General features: G+C 34.3%; 1 protein-coding gene and 1 long non-coding RNA gene across 8 annotated transcripts; both read right to left on the bottom strand.

The window, feature by feature from the left end:
* Positions 1–384: 384 nt before the first annotated feature.
* On the bottom strand, positions 385–14,753 carry LOC147520154 (uncharacterized). 2 transcript variants are annotated; one of them, XR_015212478.1, is made up of 3 exons: positions 14,316–14,753; positions 13,965–14,116; positions 385–714 (listed from the first exon to the last, which is right to left on the bottom strand). It is a non-coding gene; the product is annotated as an uncharacterized LOC147520154 (long non-coding RNA). The 2 variants fall into 2 exon arrangements; XR_015212479.1 differs by having other exon boundaries at positions 701–714; positions 13,965–14,159.
* LOC147520155 (uncharacterized) lies at positions 11,356–13,869 on the bottom strand. Of its 6 annotated transcripts, none has more exons than XM_086591652.1 (6): positions 13,507–13,863; positions 13,402–13,429; positions 13,156–13,285; positions 12,948–13,067; positions 12,192–12,258; positions 11,356–11,978 (listed from the first exon to the last, which is right to left on the bottom strand). In XM_086591652.1, exons 3-6 carry the CDS (start codon positions 13,267–13,269, stop codon positions 11,917–11,919), a joined length of 363 nt encoding a protein of 120 aa, XP_086447778.1. In that variant the 5' UTR covers positions 13,270–13,285; positions 13,402–13,429; positions 13,507–13,863; the 3' UTR covers positions 11,356–11,916. The 6 variants fall into 6 exon arrangements, 5 of the variants coding, with proteins under 5 accessions (XP_086447778.1, XP_086447777.1, XP_086447775.1 ...); XM_086591651.1 differs by having other exon boundaries at positions 13,360–13,429; positions 13,507–13,861; XM_086591649.1 differs by lacking the exon at positions 13,402–13,429 and having other exon boundaries at positions 13,507–13,869.
* Positions 14,754–15,576: the final 823 nt, after the last annotated feature.

Here is a 15,576-nt window from a genome sequence, read left to right as displayed (position 1 = left end):
TTTTCGATCATAAAAACACAATTTTTGTAGACAAATTCAACAGCAGCAATTCCTGCATCAGCATCGGAGTAAGTTTAGGTGGCTTGGGTCCAGAAGTTTCATGAAGTTGAATCTGCTTCAGAGTTTGCAAACCACTCCCCTCTGCAAAAGTTGAGAAGAGCAAAAAGTAGATTTTTCTGTAACTGGTGCCTGAATAATGTTCGAAGCTGAATTTGTGCTACCCCGAGAAGCAACAAGATCTTTACTTCAAACAAAAAATTCGGCAGACACGCCAAATTTTTCATTACAACCAAAAACTATTGAGTTAAGAAATTAAAGAAAATTTATACTGAATTTTGTTACCTTAAGATTCAGTGCTATGTAACTCTTTTTTTTTTTTTTTTTTTTTTTTTTTGTATCAATAAAAGATAATATACTGACATAGAATTGCATTAACACCCACAACTAGCCATGGCTTATTTTCCGTGACTAAGAGACCCTCCCTCCACTTTCGCGGCTACTAAGTCCAATAACAAATAGTAAACAAATTTATGAAAAAATGCAAAAAAAACAAACAGGCATAACCCGAAAAAGTGCCACCAAGCCTCCACTATGCGTATAGCCACCTGACCATTATACTCTCCTCCTTTCTCACCCCCAACCATGTCTCCTCTATTTAATGCAAACTTCCACAAGCTTCGATAGTGGCTCATCCAAACTACATCACTAGCTCACCTGATCATGAAATATATAAATTATATTTCAGATGGAAAGACATATACTACTTGTTAAATTCTATGATAGTGGTGATGCTAGGAGAGTTGTGACATTGATATATTGAGAGAAACCAAGAAGAAACAAAATTGATGAGAGAGGAGGCTAGAATAATAGGGTTAGAGTTTCTTATCTTGTTCTCTACCCAGAGTTACATATTTATACTAACCTCAAATATGATAATATAAACTACTAGATATGGATGTCCACACTTATAGAAACGTGGGACTTTACATATATGTGACATATTCTAATACTGACATATTCTAATACTCCCACTCAAAGTTTGAAATGCCGCAAACTTGCAAATTCAAGGCTTGAATGGCGAAAAGAAAAGATAAGAATACACTCCCCTTTCACATAGAACTATCTTTATTTGAAGAACTCGAACAACCGTTGAGATGAGGCGCTCGAAAGTAAAACCGTCGATGTAGGCAATGACCTAACTTGAATCTTCAAGGTGTACCCTGGTCAAAACCGAAATCATAACACCCGGTTTAGTGGCGCGATGATTGGCTAATACTCACTCCATTATTTATTATGGTTTTGCCATAATATAAATTGAAAACAATAACACCGATTTGATGTGCACTTTTTGGTTGCTACTATCAATATCATTGTTAATGTCAACAAAATACTATTATGGGTACTCGTGAATCTTGAATCTTTGGTGCGCTTATAACTCTGATTTTGCACCTGAATCTTGATGAGTGTAGTTTAGGCATGATCGCTATCCGAATATAATGAAGGCGGTTTAGGCTTGATTGCTACACCCCGAAACATAACGTCACCCAATTTAGGCATGACTGCTACTGAATATTGAAGACTGCCATTTAGGCTTGGATCACACACGAATCTTGATAAGTGCAATTTAGGCATGACCGCTGCTACACGGAACATCATAATGCGCAGGTTAGGCGTGGCGCTACTTGAAACATAATGCGGTTTAGGCTTGATCTACACCTGAATACTAAAGATTGCAGTTTAGGCTTGATCAATTACTTGAATCTTGAATCTTGAATAGTGGGGATGTCATATTCTTTGAGATGCAAAGGAGGCACACGCCCTTGGATATCCCTTTGTCATGAAGTGAGTTTGCCAAGGTATGTTGGAATATGGAGACATAAGTACTCTTCCTCATCGTCTCCATATTCTCCTTGCCTTATATACTACTCAATGTTCTCATATCTCTATATCCCCTCAAGGTGGAATATACAAGGCTAAGTTAAAACATACAAAGGCTTGTCTATTTCAATTTGAACTTGAAACGTAGGGACCAAATACCAACTTATACAACCAACCAATGCCCACTTCAAAAACAATACTTCATACTTTAATACACAAAAAAAATTCTAAATGAACATGTATCAAACAATACTCACTATAGAGGGTGGAGGGCGGGTAGCACCTTTAGTAAGGCAATTAAGAGGAAGATAGAATTTCTGGAACAATACCAAACATAGAGGAAGATATATAGAAAGAATAATTCCTTGCAAGATAAAGGTCGTGTGCCTCTATACTACTTCAAACAAACAACTTGATCATGTTCTAGAAACTGAGACAGAAGACGACATCAATACCAACTGCGTGGAAGCTTTCTTCAGAAAGGCGTGGGTGCGCTCAGAACTAGAGTAAACAAGGGCGTGGGCGTGCTCCGAGTACTGTGTCAAAAAAATTTCTAGTCGACTTCTAGGAGCAAAAATCACTAGGGACTGCAAGATACAGAGAGGTTGTGTCTCTCTTACCAATACTAAGATAGAGAGATTTCGGAAGACGTAGACTCTGAGCCGAAACAATACTAAGAAACCAATCTTGAAAACTTCTCGATCTCTCTCTAGCATTCTTCAAACAAATTTTAAACACCTGCGGAATCTTGAAAAGTGCCTTGAACATGACGATGAACAGTACCGCAAACAATATCGGTGAATAGTACCGTGAATAGGCATGTGAACAGTATCGGTGAATAGTGCCGGTAAACAGTAAATCCATCCAGAGAAATATTGAAACTTGAATCGAGATAGAAAAACTTCTTCTTGTGAGAAAGATTGAAACTTGACGAACTGAATACTATACTGAAAAACTGAAAAAAGAATTGATTGATTTTTTTCTTGGTGAGAGATTCCTTTCCTAGCATACCACTAAACTTTGATTTGAACTTAACGCTCTGATACCATATTAAATTCTATGATAGTGGTGATACTAGGAGAGTTGTGACATTAATATATTGAGAAAAATAAAAAAGAAACAAAATTGATGAGAGAGGAGGCTAGAATAATAGGGTTAGAGTTTCTTATCTTGTTCTCTACCCAGAGTTACATATTTATACTAGGGAGGGGTTTTAGAGACATATCTTACCTTAACACGTAAACAAACTCAAAATCGTTAGACATTTATAGGTTTTGGATTAGGTTAATTTTTTGTAGATATGATCTCCTAACTATTCTAAATATTGTCACAAATAATAAAAAAAATCAAAAAATTCTAAACTTGCCAAATATAGTATCCAAAATGGTGAAAATGAATGGTCTACAATTAGCCAAATTTTGTAAATTGTTAACTATATTTGGCAAGTTTGGATTTTTTTGATTTTTTTGATTATTTGTAACAATGTTTAGAATAGTTAGGAGATCATATCTACAAAAAGTTAGCCTAATCCAAAACTTATAAATGCCCTAACGATTTTGAGTTTGTTTACGTGTTAAGATAAAATATGTCCCTAAAACCCCTCCCTTTATACTAGCTTCAAACATATAATATAAACTACTAGATATGGATATTCACACTTATAGAAACGTAGGACTTCTAATATTGACATATTATAATACTATTTAATACTCACTAGTTTTCGAACCCGTTCTATGAACGGGTGCCGTTATATTAAATTATTATGAAAATTATAATACCTATGTGGAGCTTTGAGGTATAAATATTATATTGCTTTTTACTTTATTTTTTTATGTGTGTTGTTCTTTGTCTTTTCCAGTTCGGTTGTGTAACTGTTATCCACATATTCTATGTAGAGCTATGAGATATGCATATTATATTTTCTTTTACTTAATTTTTTATGTGGACGGTTCTTTATCTTCTCAAGTTCGGTTGTGTAACTATTATCCACATATTATATGTAGAGCTATGAGATATCAATATTATATTGGCTTTCACAATATTTTTGATGTGATTCCTATGAATATCATTAATTAGTATATCTACATGTCACGTAATATTGCTTTAATATTATGATGTTATTTTTCCGTTTTTTAATGTAAATGGTGTAAATTTATAAAATTTTGTAATGGCTGAAAGTAAGAGTAACAGCGACGGCTGCCGCATCGAAAGAAATGTTATCAATGCATCTCATTGCTATTTCGATTATGTATGATCCGACTCTATGGTAGAGTCCTCCGTGTCTAAGAAATTAAATTGGACCACGCCCTCTTTTTTTTGCGAGCACGTTGAGCCAATTGTTGTTGAGTAGGTACTAACCCTCGTGAGATAGTATGTTGAGAAAGAGTTGAAGAAGTATAAAATATTAATAATTGTATTTGAAAAATTGTCAAAACTGCTTTAAACATTATTAATGGTTTAACCAACAACTTACAAATGAGATAACTACAAAAACAAACATATTATATCAAATCTTTTTCTTCATTATATATAGAATAAGAATTCGCAATGTATCTTAAGTAATATTAAAAATTGATAGCATGACATGTCCATTAGCAATTACCTCTCAATTATTAATACATGATGGTTAATATTCCATGAATTAGATGAAAAATTATTCATACTACGGTAGAAAAAAGGTATTTTATAGCTTAGTTTACCAAGATATCATTTTTTTACTTTTTCAATTGTAGAGGCTAACAAAAGTCTGAAGAAGAGGAAGTGGTATGATTAAAAAAAGATACCTCAATATTCTCAGCATTTTGAATCTTGAATTGCTCTGAAGTCTTGCTCAATGAATTTCTACTTCCGTTTGATGTACTAATCCTTATGAGATGGAATGTTGAGAAAGAGTGAAGAAGTTGAATTATGAGAAAAGATTGTAATCGTTTTGTTGTTATTTCTTTTCTTTCCTGAATGCTAATAATAATACATTCGTCCAAAAAGCGACAAAAATTGATTTAAACAAACAATATAAGGAATAAGATAAATAATATAAAAAATAACAACTCATAATAAGTTTGTTACTTTTTAGACTGTAGATGCTAACAAAAGTACAGAAGAACTGGAGAAGCTGTGCTATGAGTAAAAAAATATACCTCAATATTCTCAGCATTTTGAGGGCGCAATTGCTCCCGAAGTCTTGCTCTATGAACTTCTTCTTCTGTTTGTTGTTCCATGATGATTATACCTTTAACTTAAAAAATAATCGGTAATCGTACCTCAATTTATTAAAGAGATGTAGCGAAGAGAAGTTAGAAAACTATTGCTATTCACCCATTGCTTCAAAATTACTTGCTCTGCTCAGTCACAATGTGGTTGAGTTATTGTCTAATTATCTATGATTAAAGAACCACTATAATCAATCGAGAACAAAGAGGGTAGGTTACAGATTCAGATAAAATTTTATCAAAATTGCTCTCGTTATGCCTTGCATTCTACTTTGGCTAGGTACCCTATCTTTTCTTCTATCGTCGTCTTTATTTTTTTTATCTTTGTTGTCAAAGACAACGTAAATAGTGTTGAATTTTGAGGCCAAGGTCGTCTTAGAAATCTGCTTCTTAGTTGACTTGTTCATTTAGTATAGTACTTATTATTTTGTGAATGCATATTAGAAATAGAGAAATGTTGTTAGGAAGCTCAAGGTGTCTTTAGTAATGGGTTGTTGAACTGTCATTTGCAGTTCTGAAGGTAAACCCGTTTTTAGAAGATAAGCTTTTAAGTCGCTACTCATCCATTGCTCGATAATGATAATGGAAAGCTCAACATTGCGGTTGAAGAAGGTCACACCGGTTTGCAGAAATGGGTTAAGAGCTTTGGCAAATCAATGAAGCGCAAGGTTGGTTTTTAGTAGATGAACTACCACATGCTTTTTCTCCTTACCACCCTTTCGGAACATGGGTTTGTTTTTGAGCAAAATACTTCAACCTAGGAATATTACTTGTGCAAGAATTGTCTTGAATTTTATTGATGGATCTTTTACTGCTTACAGAGGCTTTGTGGGAGGATACCAAATGTGTGTCAAAGTGGGCTATAGTGAATAAGTGCGGTATATATACCACTAAACTTGGTTATATAGTGAGCATATCTATCTCAGTTTTTTGTGTGTATGTTTGCTATTAGTAATTCTTTTACAAATTGAATGTATTTAAAGTTTTGTGAATAATATTTCACATGTAAGTTTCTTGAACATTATTTATACACATCAAGTTAGTTAAGGCAAGATTGTTTTTTCAAAAGAAATAAAATATATTAAATCCAAATATCTTGCGAGAACATTGTATGTGACCAAAACAATGTCAATATATATCTTCATTCATGTCTTGATTAGATACTTTATCTACTTTATCTCCTGATTGATGCGTTTTTTCTTTTCTATGCCTTGTTAAGATAGTTGAAAAAAATAATCACTTAACGATCTTCTCTGTTTCTTTTCGAGTCCATTCCTAATACATAAATAAAATTTAAAATTAAAACTAAAAGTTAAACTATATAAAAAAAAATTGTTTAAAAAACATGCGACATACCTTTGTTTTCTTGTTCCAAATATAATGATTTAATGTTGTAGTGGTGTATTGACCTGCATTATTTCTTGCCAATTTTAATCATAATTTATAGACTAACTTAATTCTTTATTTGAAATTCTTATACCACACGTCAGCTTACCTCATCTGTCAATCCCTTGTAGTCTTCATAAGAAATAATATATCAGTTAATGTTTCACTAATCATTATTCCAACATTTATCGATCCGCAATTAGTTGCGTCCACATCTATGGTATCCATTTGGTTTACCTGTAGTATCTGAAATAATCTCAGTAGCTACTGATAGAACAATATAATTCAAACTAAAATTAATACTTATCTAAATGAGATAGATATCAAAATTAGAGATTTCACTTTGATTAGAAGTTTTATTAATTAATACTTATCTAAATTAGATAGATATTAAAATTAGAGGTTATCAATTGGTAAAAGATAGATTTATCAATATTCGAGGCTAAGCAATATCAACACATGAAAGTTTGCTTTCTATTTGAGAATGTTTTTTGTGCTTCCGTGTAGTAATTAAGTTCAGGCAAATATTGTTTGAGCATTGTTTGGTTTATTTTTTGGATTATTTGATATTGAATATTTATATCATGTTTATATCATAATTTTCCAAGGTTTATGTGTGATAGATAACACATCTTTATTGTCAAAGATGTATGCTACTTCTCATAATGGAGTCTGAGTCTGAGCTGCATTATCTTCATCCTATATAATTGCTTGTTTGTTTATATCACAACTCAGGAGCAAATTCCGGAGGGATTTGAACAGTGGGTATTTTTTAAAATCCACATGGGATGGTGGTTCCTGTAGACATAATATCCTTGTATTTTCTTGGGTTGGGCTGTTGGAATGGCATTAGGGCGAACCATGTTGAGAATGCTACATGTTTTACCATTTGGCCTTCCAAAAGTTTGTTAAATAAAAAATTGATGTGGCTTATGGTTGTTTGAACGAAATTGGTTGCTAGTGACTTTAGTGAAGTTTGTATGTCTAGCAAAAAACGTACTACTTTGATGAAGGTTTGATACTTCTTGAGTGACCAAACTTAGGCTGGAAGCTCAGTGGGACAACATGTCCATAGGTAAGTCAACACTACATCTTATACTTCTTATAATCTTATCTCTACAGTGTAACATTTACAGTGAAAGAAAACAGAGATACTGAAACTGGAATCAGCTGTTTAATGGCTGTGACTTGTTATTGATTCGGTTCTTAATCTGAACTGATTAATTCAATTCCAGTTGTGAGTTTCTTATCGCTTCAAGTGTGTCTAGAGTAATATGGCATTCGAAGCAAGATTTTCGTGAGTTGTTATTGAGACTTGTGAAGTTGGCATACATGACTGAATATGTTTAAGAAAAATGGTGTAGACGTAAAAGAACACTTTAGGTATATATTTAACCATGTTTCTACTTGTTGGTCTTAAAGCGAAGTTGAGAATAGAAGACACAAAACACGAAGATTCATGGTCGCTTCCACATCGCCTCTAGGAACTTTATTTCCAACCCATGCTTCACTAAAATTAAACTCAAGAATTCCAAATCGTCGTTATATTCAAAGAGAGCACGACGTGTTCACAAATCAAGCACCACGAAAGTTTACTATATTTGTTTGTGGATCAAGGTTAGTTCAAAGTCTAGAAAGTCGGAAGAGAAAACTCCCTCCCCGGCTCAATCAAGTTTACTATATTTGATGAAGGTTTGATACTTCTTGAGTGATCAAACCTATCTTTGGCGGCTTCGATTGGGACAACATGTCCATAGGTAAGTCAACACTACTTCTTATAATCAACACAAACCAAAGAAATCAGCACAGATAATCAAGACAGACCACAGTAGATCAAAGTTCAAACAAAAAATGGTGGGAAAAAAGTTGTAGTCAGCACAATACTGGTGTGGGTAAAATGCCCTGTGGGACACTTATATAGCAGAAGGAGATGAGTATGGTTGTTTTGTAAACATGATTGACTTTGCTCAAATTTTTTGAGACAGTTTTTACTGAGGAACCATGCAGATTTTGTAGATTAAGGTTGATACTATCAACTGTATGAGTACTCGATGCTACGGAGTGTGAATTGGGTCATATTGGAGTGCTGAAATTCTATTGCAACAGGTACTACTCGTAGTTGTCATTGCTACACTACTATTCGATTACATTCTCCTTGTTTATATTGATTTATATGATTCATTGTCATGAAGCTAGATGTGGGCTGAATTTTTGCTATGTTGTTAACTACAGAGACTTCATTTTCAAGACATGGTGCTTTCACTAAACTTTTCAGTGACTTTGCTCAAATTTTTGGAGCCAGTTTTTACTGAGGAACCATGCAGATTTTCTAGATTAAGGTTGATACTATCAACTGCATGAGTACGTGTTGTGTCCATACAGATATTTCTGGAGCGTGAACCGAGTCATATTGTAGCGCTGAAATTCTATTGCAACAGTTACTACTTGTAGTTGTCATTGCTGCACTATTATTCAGTTACGATGTGGCCTAAATTTTTGCTATGTTGTTAACTCCAAAGACTTGATTTTCAAGACATAGTGCTTTCATTACACTTTTCAGTAGTCAGAGCTCGAGATTCTGCTTTCAAGGTGTGGTAGTAATTCTAAGTGGTCAGATAAACCCCAGAGCCTTGATTCAAGGTGTGGTAGTAATTCTTAGTGTTTAACACAAACCACAGTAATCAACACAGACCACAGTAGTATATATCAACACAGACCATTAAGAGCTCCTGATCTTTCTTGCTTTAAAGGTGTGGTAGTCCGAGAGAGAAATCAATAATACCAACACTAATACTAATGGTTCAGACTACAAATAGTTGAGAGTTTGAATATTGAAGCATTAGGAACATACCTTACAGAGTTACAGGAGTCTGATTCTTTGTCCGGTCGCTATTTATGTGGGTTTCCCAATTTCCAAAAATAGTTTATTTCCTAAAGGATACGTATTTATTTCTCCGTTTCCAAAAAGAGTTTAATTCCTAAAAGATAGGTTCTTATTTAGTTATCCCGATTTTTTGAACTTCTTATTTAGTTGTGGGGGGAAAGCATATAGATATATAGATGTGTGTCCAAAAAGAGTTTATTTCCTAAAAGATAGGTAACTTAGAAGGCATAAAATTTGGTCCTGAATTTTCGAAATTTAGTCCTGATTTTGCGAATCTAAAATAATCTTGTAAGCATATAGATATATAGATGTGTGTCCAAAATGAACTAATAGAAGCTGTCAAGTAAAAATCATAAATAACGATACATGAGAAAGACCATCTATGTTTAGTGACACTTAAAAGAAAAAATATTCAGCGAGTTCTATTCTAAGTACTACTCAATATCTAATGCACCCGTGCATCAAGTATCCTAATATGCACTAACAACATTGTAATCATTAGAAGAAAAATCTTGGAATCTCTGATACTGAGTTACAACCAAGTAACATTTCAATGCTCGCCTATAATATACATTCCAATAAGGTTTCCCTATTTTTTTTCGGTAGTCAACATACTATAAATATTAGATATTAGAAAGTAGAGGATGTACTCAATATCTAATGCACCCGTGCATCAAGTATCCTAATATGCACTAACAACATTGTAATCATTAGAAGAAAAATCTTGGAATCTCTGATACTGAGTTACAACCAAGTAACATTTCAATGCTCGCCTATAATATACATTCCAATAAGGTTTCCCTATTTTTTTCGGTAGTCAACATACTATAAATATTAGATATTAGAAAGTAGAGGATGTAAAGATGGTTTATCCCAGGCGTTCAGCAACCAACTTGGTGGTAGGGTCATCCACTCAGAACGTTGGGGTGTTTGCAAATCTGTGGATCCACTTAATAGTTAATACAAAAGTAATCAAAAGCTTGAATATAATCTAAGGCATCCACCAGTCTTCTTGAAAACCATGAGATGCTAGCTTCCTTCCCTTCCAAAAAACTGTTTATTTGTTGAGCATCAATTTCGACTTCTACTGAGCAGAATTTCCGGCACCATTGTATTCCTTTGAGTACTCCTTGGCATTTTGCTTCTTCTGTTGTCCGTCTTTTGCCTTTGTCGTTCTCTGCTGCAATAAAAGTACCATTTGCATCTCTTAGTACATATCCTATTAGTACACAATTATCATGCTTCATAAAGTCGGTGGTTCACATGCATATCAATAAGGATTGTAATCTAAAGTGGGAGCAGGAGAAACGTTTGTGACCTATTCAGAGACTAACATAAGTTGGAGATAAATCGTCTCACAAATATTATAAAAATCATAGCTTCTTCGAATCTGCAATATCTTAAGCTTAGACTAAGTTAAATAATGATTAGTATAGTCTTGAATCAATGCCGACACATATCCGATAAAGTTAGGTTATCAAAATCAATATCTAATCAAACTCAATATAAGTATAATAATATTTTCCTAATCCAAGTTCATGTCTATGTTTTTATTGTAATTATCTTTGAAAAACTCAAAAGGATACATATATGGGTTTCAAAGAAAACCATACCTAATTTATTGTAAAAATAGAGGTTTCCACATCGCCAGTGAATTAATCATATAATGAAAAGCTTTAACCTCGCTAACTATCCAAGAAAAGATCACCTTCAAAGGAAGGACATCTTGAGTTTCTCCTATGAGAAAAAAAAAACTTCATAAGACAAATGCCTCTTCTATTCTTTCCTAATGAAATTGGAGTAATTTCTTGTTTCCTTTACAATCTAGCACCACCACTGTGATCTCCAAAGGTCCGCCCGATACTCACCACCCTTAGATTTGATCTCACAACATTTCTTACTATTGGACTTCCTTCAATCTTTCTCATAAAAGAAACCTTGGAAGTCAACCGGGCTTCACATCCATCGGCGTTCTTCTCAAGACAAAGTGATCCTAACTTCAACAATAATCTACTAACCTCTTTCTCAATCTCTTCCATCTGTTTTGTTTTACAATCTAATCATGGAGACGAAGTGTTTTATTGAGAGAAGAAGTCAGAGTTTCCTTATCTATCGCAAAAGAAATAAGGACAAAGTGGGTTTTTTGGCTTAACTTTGTGTTATTGGTCAGAAATTCAGCTTTTAGTCCCTCGTCATTAAGTTTGCTTAGTAAGGGAAAACACATTGTGTTATACAGACTCTAACACAAACCAATAAGCAACCCAGAGGCTTTGTGTAATCTACACTTAGTGAGTGAAACTAAAGATAAATTACTGTGTATATACCCTTTACATTTTGTGCTTCTCATGCATCATGGGTTTACCGTTCACGAATCAAAATTTTCAACATCGTACATTCCACTTCATTATGTTTAAGCAATACCTTGTGCTAATGGTTAATCTTCTACACAATCAAGAAATAAAAGATGTTTACCTTCGAAGAAGAAGAACTCGATTAGTTTGCCTATGCCAAAAGAAACCTAAATCAAAGAAGTGACGGTGAGTTCCTCAAGAAATTGCTTCATTCTTCTTGAACGTACTTGAACGGCTTGACTTTAACTTTAAGTGGACAGAGCAAGCAACACAAAACCAACGCCAAAAAATAAGATATCATTTTCTTCCAAAACTATTTGTAAAAGAGAATATAAATAAGACATTCCACTACGATAAGCAAATCTAAAAGAGATGCAAAAAAAATTGTATTATAAGGCAAACCCACAGTTTATTCAAAACATCTTAATCTAGTATCCCATTCTTAAAAGAAAAACATTGAGATGGTAACTCAATACTACTTACCCAGGTTATTTTTAGTGGGAAAAGCTATTTTTAGTTGCCTTTTAAAGCACTGTGTTACTTGAAGTGCCTACAACACAAATAAACACAAATACAGATTTGTTGTTACCAACATGGCAACATGTGACTATTACAGTAATGAAGCCTTGTGTTGCAGTGATGCTCTCTCCTTGGTATTTAAATCCTACCAGCCTAAAGTGTTAAGCACATTAAAGAAAAATCATCTGAATCAGACAAAGAAACATGACATTCAATGTGGACGAAGGTATTAATTAAAACTACAATAAGATTAAAATGAAAGGAACAAAAAACAATATTTAACAAAAAAAACATAAATAAAACGAATATACAATGAAAATGAGAATGCAAAACATCAATGTAATGGTGTTGCAGGGGCTCTATCACACAATGTAATGAGCCTTCTCACCCATGCAAGTGGGGCCAAATCAGGATTCCCAATAATCTGAGCAACCTAATTCAAATTCTAAAAATGTAGATCCAAAATCATTATTTGGAGAAGACATAGAAATCACAATAGTTTTAAAATAGGCTTTCTTTTTCTTTTCTGTTTCTTTTCCTCGGAATTTTATTCCTTGACCCCTTAAAACACAGTTTCCCTGTGAAGGTGGGAATCGAACCGAAGACACTGGGCCCAACTGAGTCTTGGGGAAGAGCACATACTACTGAACCCATTAGAGATACATCAGCACTAAGAGACACCATGTAAGGTTTAAAATAACAATAAAAATTGTTGAATACCTTGAGAAAGAAGCCACCAAGTTCAGAGCACATTGAGTAGATCTTTTCAGCAGCAATTTCATGTTGTCTTTCCCACATAAGCTCTTGCTTCTTTGCGTCTTTCACAAAATTCACACGAAACTGAAAAACCGGCGGCACCCCAACAATATAAGTTTTTTATTTTAAAACACTTAAACAAATATTAACATTACTGAAATCAGAGAGAGACCTTGTAACCAGTATAGATATCAGCAACACGAACCCAGAATTGGAACGACCTTTGCACAGGTCTAAAGTGTGTGGTGAGCTTTTCCCTTAAATCATCAAGCCTGTTTGCATGCATTTTTGGTTTCTTCAATCTTCAAAATGTTATAAACATAAATTAGTGAAAATTTAAGCGAGAGAAAAATCAGTTAGAATTAGTGGGACATACACGAACTTCCTCCAAGAACATAGATAAGTACACCACACATACCATAATAGTATAGCAAATTTGACATTACCTGCAGAGAGAGAATCAAAACTTATTAATAATAACAAAAGTGTTAAAGAAAAGGTCAAAAAAAGAAAGAGTGGGTACCTCAGAAACACCAGTGACGGCAAAGTGGAGAACATTGGAGAAAAGAAGAAAAGTTTTGGTTTTAAATCGTGGGGTTTTTTTGTGTTTAGCTTTCTATTTTGAGTGGGAGACTTGAAAAGCTTTAAGTTGGAGACAAAGATTGGGCGTGGGAGAGGTGAATTTGACAAAGAAACTTTCCAATTTGTGGGTGAAGAAAGGATTGTTATGGGTTTCGCAATAAGGACGAAGTGGGTTTTTAGGGTTAATTTTGTGGGTTTTCGAAAAATTGAACTTTTCACTCCGATTTTGTCGAAACAACCCTGGGTACTTAATCCCCCTAGGGTACTTAAGATTTGCTTACGTGGACAGCCTCAGAAAGCTTGAAAAGGGACTGCTATTATATATATATAAAGATAAAAACAATACAACCCTCAAACAGCCAACAATATCGAAAGAAAAAATTTAAGGTACAGCAGCACCTATATGAAGTAAGAATTTGTAAGAAGGGACTCGCCCAATAAGCCAGCAAACTGCAGGCAGGCTTCGTTTGGCCCCAATTCTAGCGATTGTGGGCAATTGAACAAGCGTGAACAAGCGAGGAGTCCAACAAAAAGTCGCCAACACACAATATCTGACACGAGCAGAATAAGATATGGTGTGCCGTGTGCGAAGTACTGTAACACTGAAGCAGCTCATTATATTGCGCAGTCATTTTACACAGAGAAAACCATCAAACACTAAGACTTCTCTAAGAAGTAGAAATCAGAATTAGCAAAATAATCATAAACTATCTACAGATAAAATAAACAATGGAAAAGATAATGAGTCACCTTAATTTCCAGATGCAAGTGCAAATTGATGGGTTTAGCAACTTCATGTTTGCTCCCTAGCTTTTCTAAAATCAGTGTCAATCTCCGGTATCATATGAACTTAATTTATAAAAATCAAGGTACAACAAGGACAGGGGCAAACACTGTTTATGAAAGGATTTCCTTCAGACAATTTTCTAAAATATATCATATATAGCATCAAAGACTAAAGCGTGTTTATATCTATTCCAATAACCTTGTTTCTCGACTTCTCGTGAATGAGCCACTTGCCTTGCTCTGGGCTCAAATCAGAATAACTATGAGAGCATTAGCCCCGTCGTCACCCCACCCAACGAAAACAAAGATGAAAATAGGTTTTCGATCGACGGACTGTTATAATCCACTACAATTATATATGAACCATGAAATACGTTGGTAAGAAAATATATATATATATATATATATATATATATATCGGGCCGGCTAGGTCGACATACTATTCTAACTAACTATCTTGATATACCTAGCCAACCATCAGATCAAACAGAATCTGACCTCCAAATCTACCTCTAAAAAAACCAAACAAATGAATTGAAAGGGGGCGAAAATGTCATTTTGTTTTGCTAAAGAAAAAACCCAATTTTCTTCTTCGTAGCTTTTTCACCCAAAAAAAAACTCGTTCTTCTTCTTCTCGAGGAAATCTCGTTTTATTTTTTTGACTCCCATCGTAAAGGTTGTTAGGCAGACTCCCATTGTAAGTATTTCTTGTTAGGCAGACCAGTCAAAGAAGCCATGATGTTTATGTCCAGAATTGAGTGCCAATTCAAAGCCCTCACCGTTTCTTCTTCAAATTCTGGTCATTTTGAGGCTGCTGATTTGAATAAGAAATTCGAGGAAAATGTTGATGTAAGTGATCACTACATTGATCTATTTTAGCGTAAGATAGGAACTGAAGCTTAAACTTTTTAGAATACGATGGGGTATTTGGGAGGTCTTAAGCAGGAATTTATGAAGAAGAAAAAGAAAGGGAAACTCTCCAAGAAAGCTAGGCAAAAGTTTTACGACCGGTGGAGTAGGCACCACAAATGGCCTTACCCATCAGAAATCGCTAAGCTAGCTCAAGGATTGGTAGCATGCCTTATTAGTGGCTGGAAGGATTCTACATTTCTAGGCATTTCGACCATTGATGTCGTTTTTTAGAATCACGAAAATCTTGTATAGTTAAGCGTTATCACTTTTGGTTGAAAACTTCCACAAACACTTGGTTTATGTAAGTAATGTT

The sequence above is a fragment of the Coptis chinensis genome, chromosome 2 (assembly GCF_015680905.1).
Source record: "Coptis chinensis isolate HL-2020 chromosome 2, ASM1568090v1, whole genome shotgun sequence".
Lineage (NCBI taxonomy): Eukaryota > Viridiplantae > Streptophyta > Magnoliopsida > Ranunculales > Ranunculaceae > Coptis > Coptis chinensis.
The sequence above is the reverse complement of the archived record's forward strand: the minus strand, read 5'-3'. Positions and strand labels throughout refer to the sequence as shown.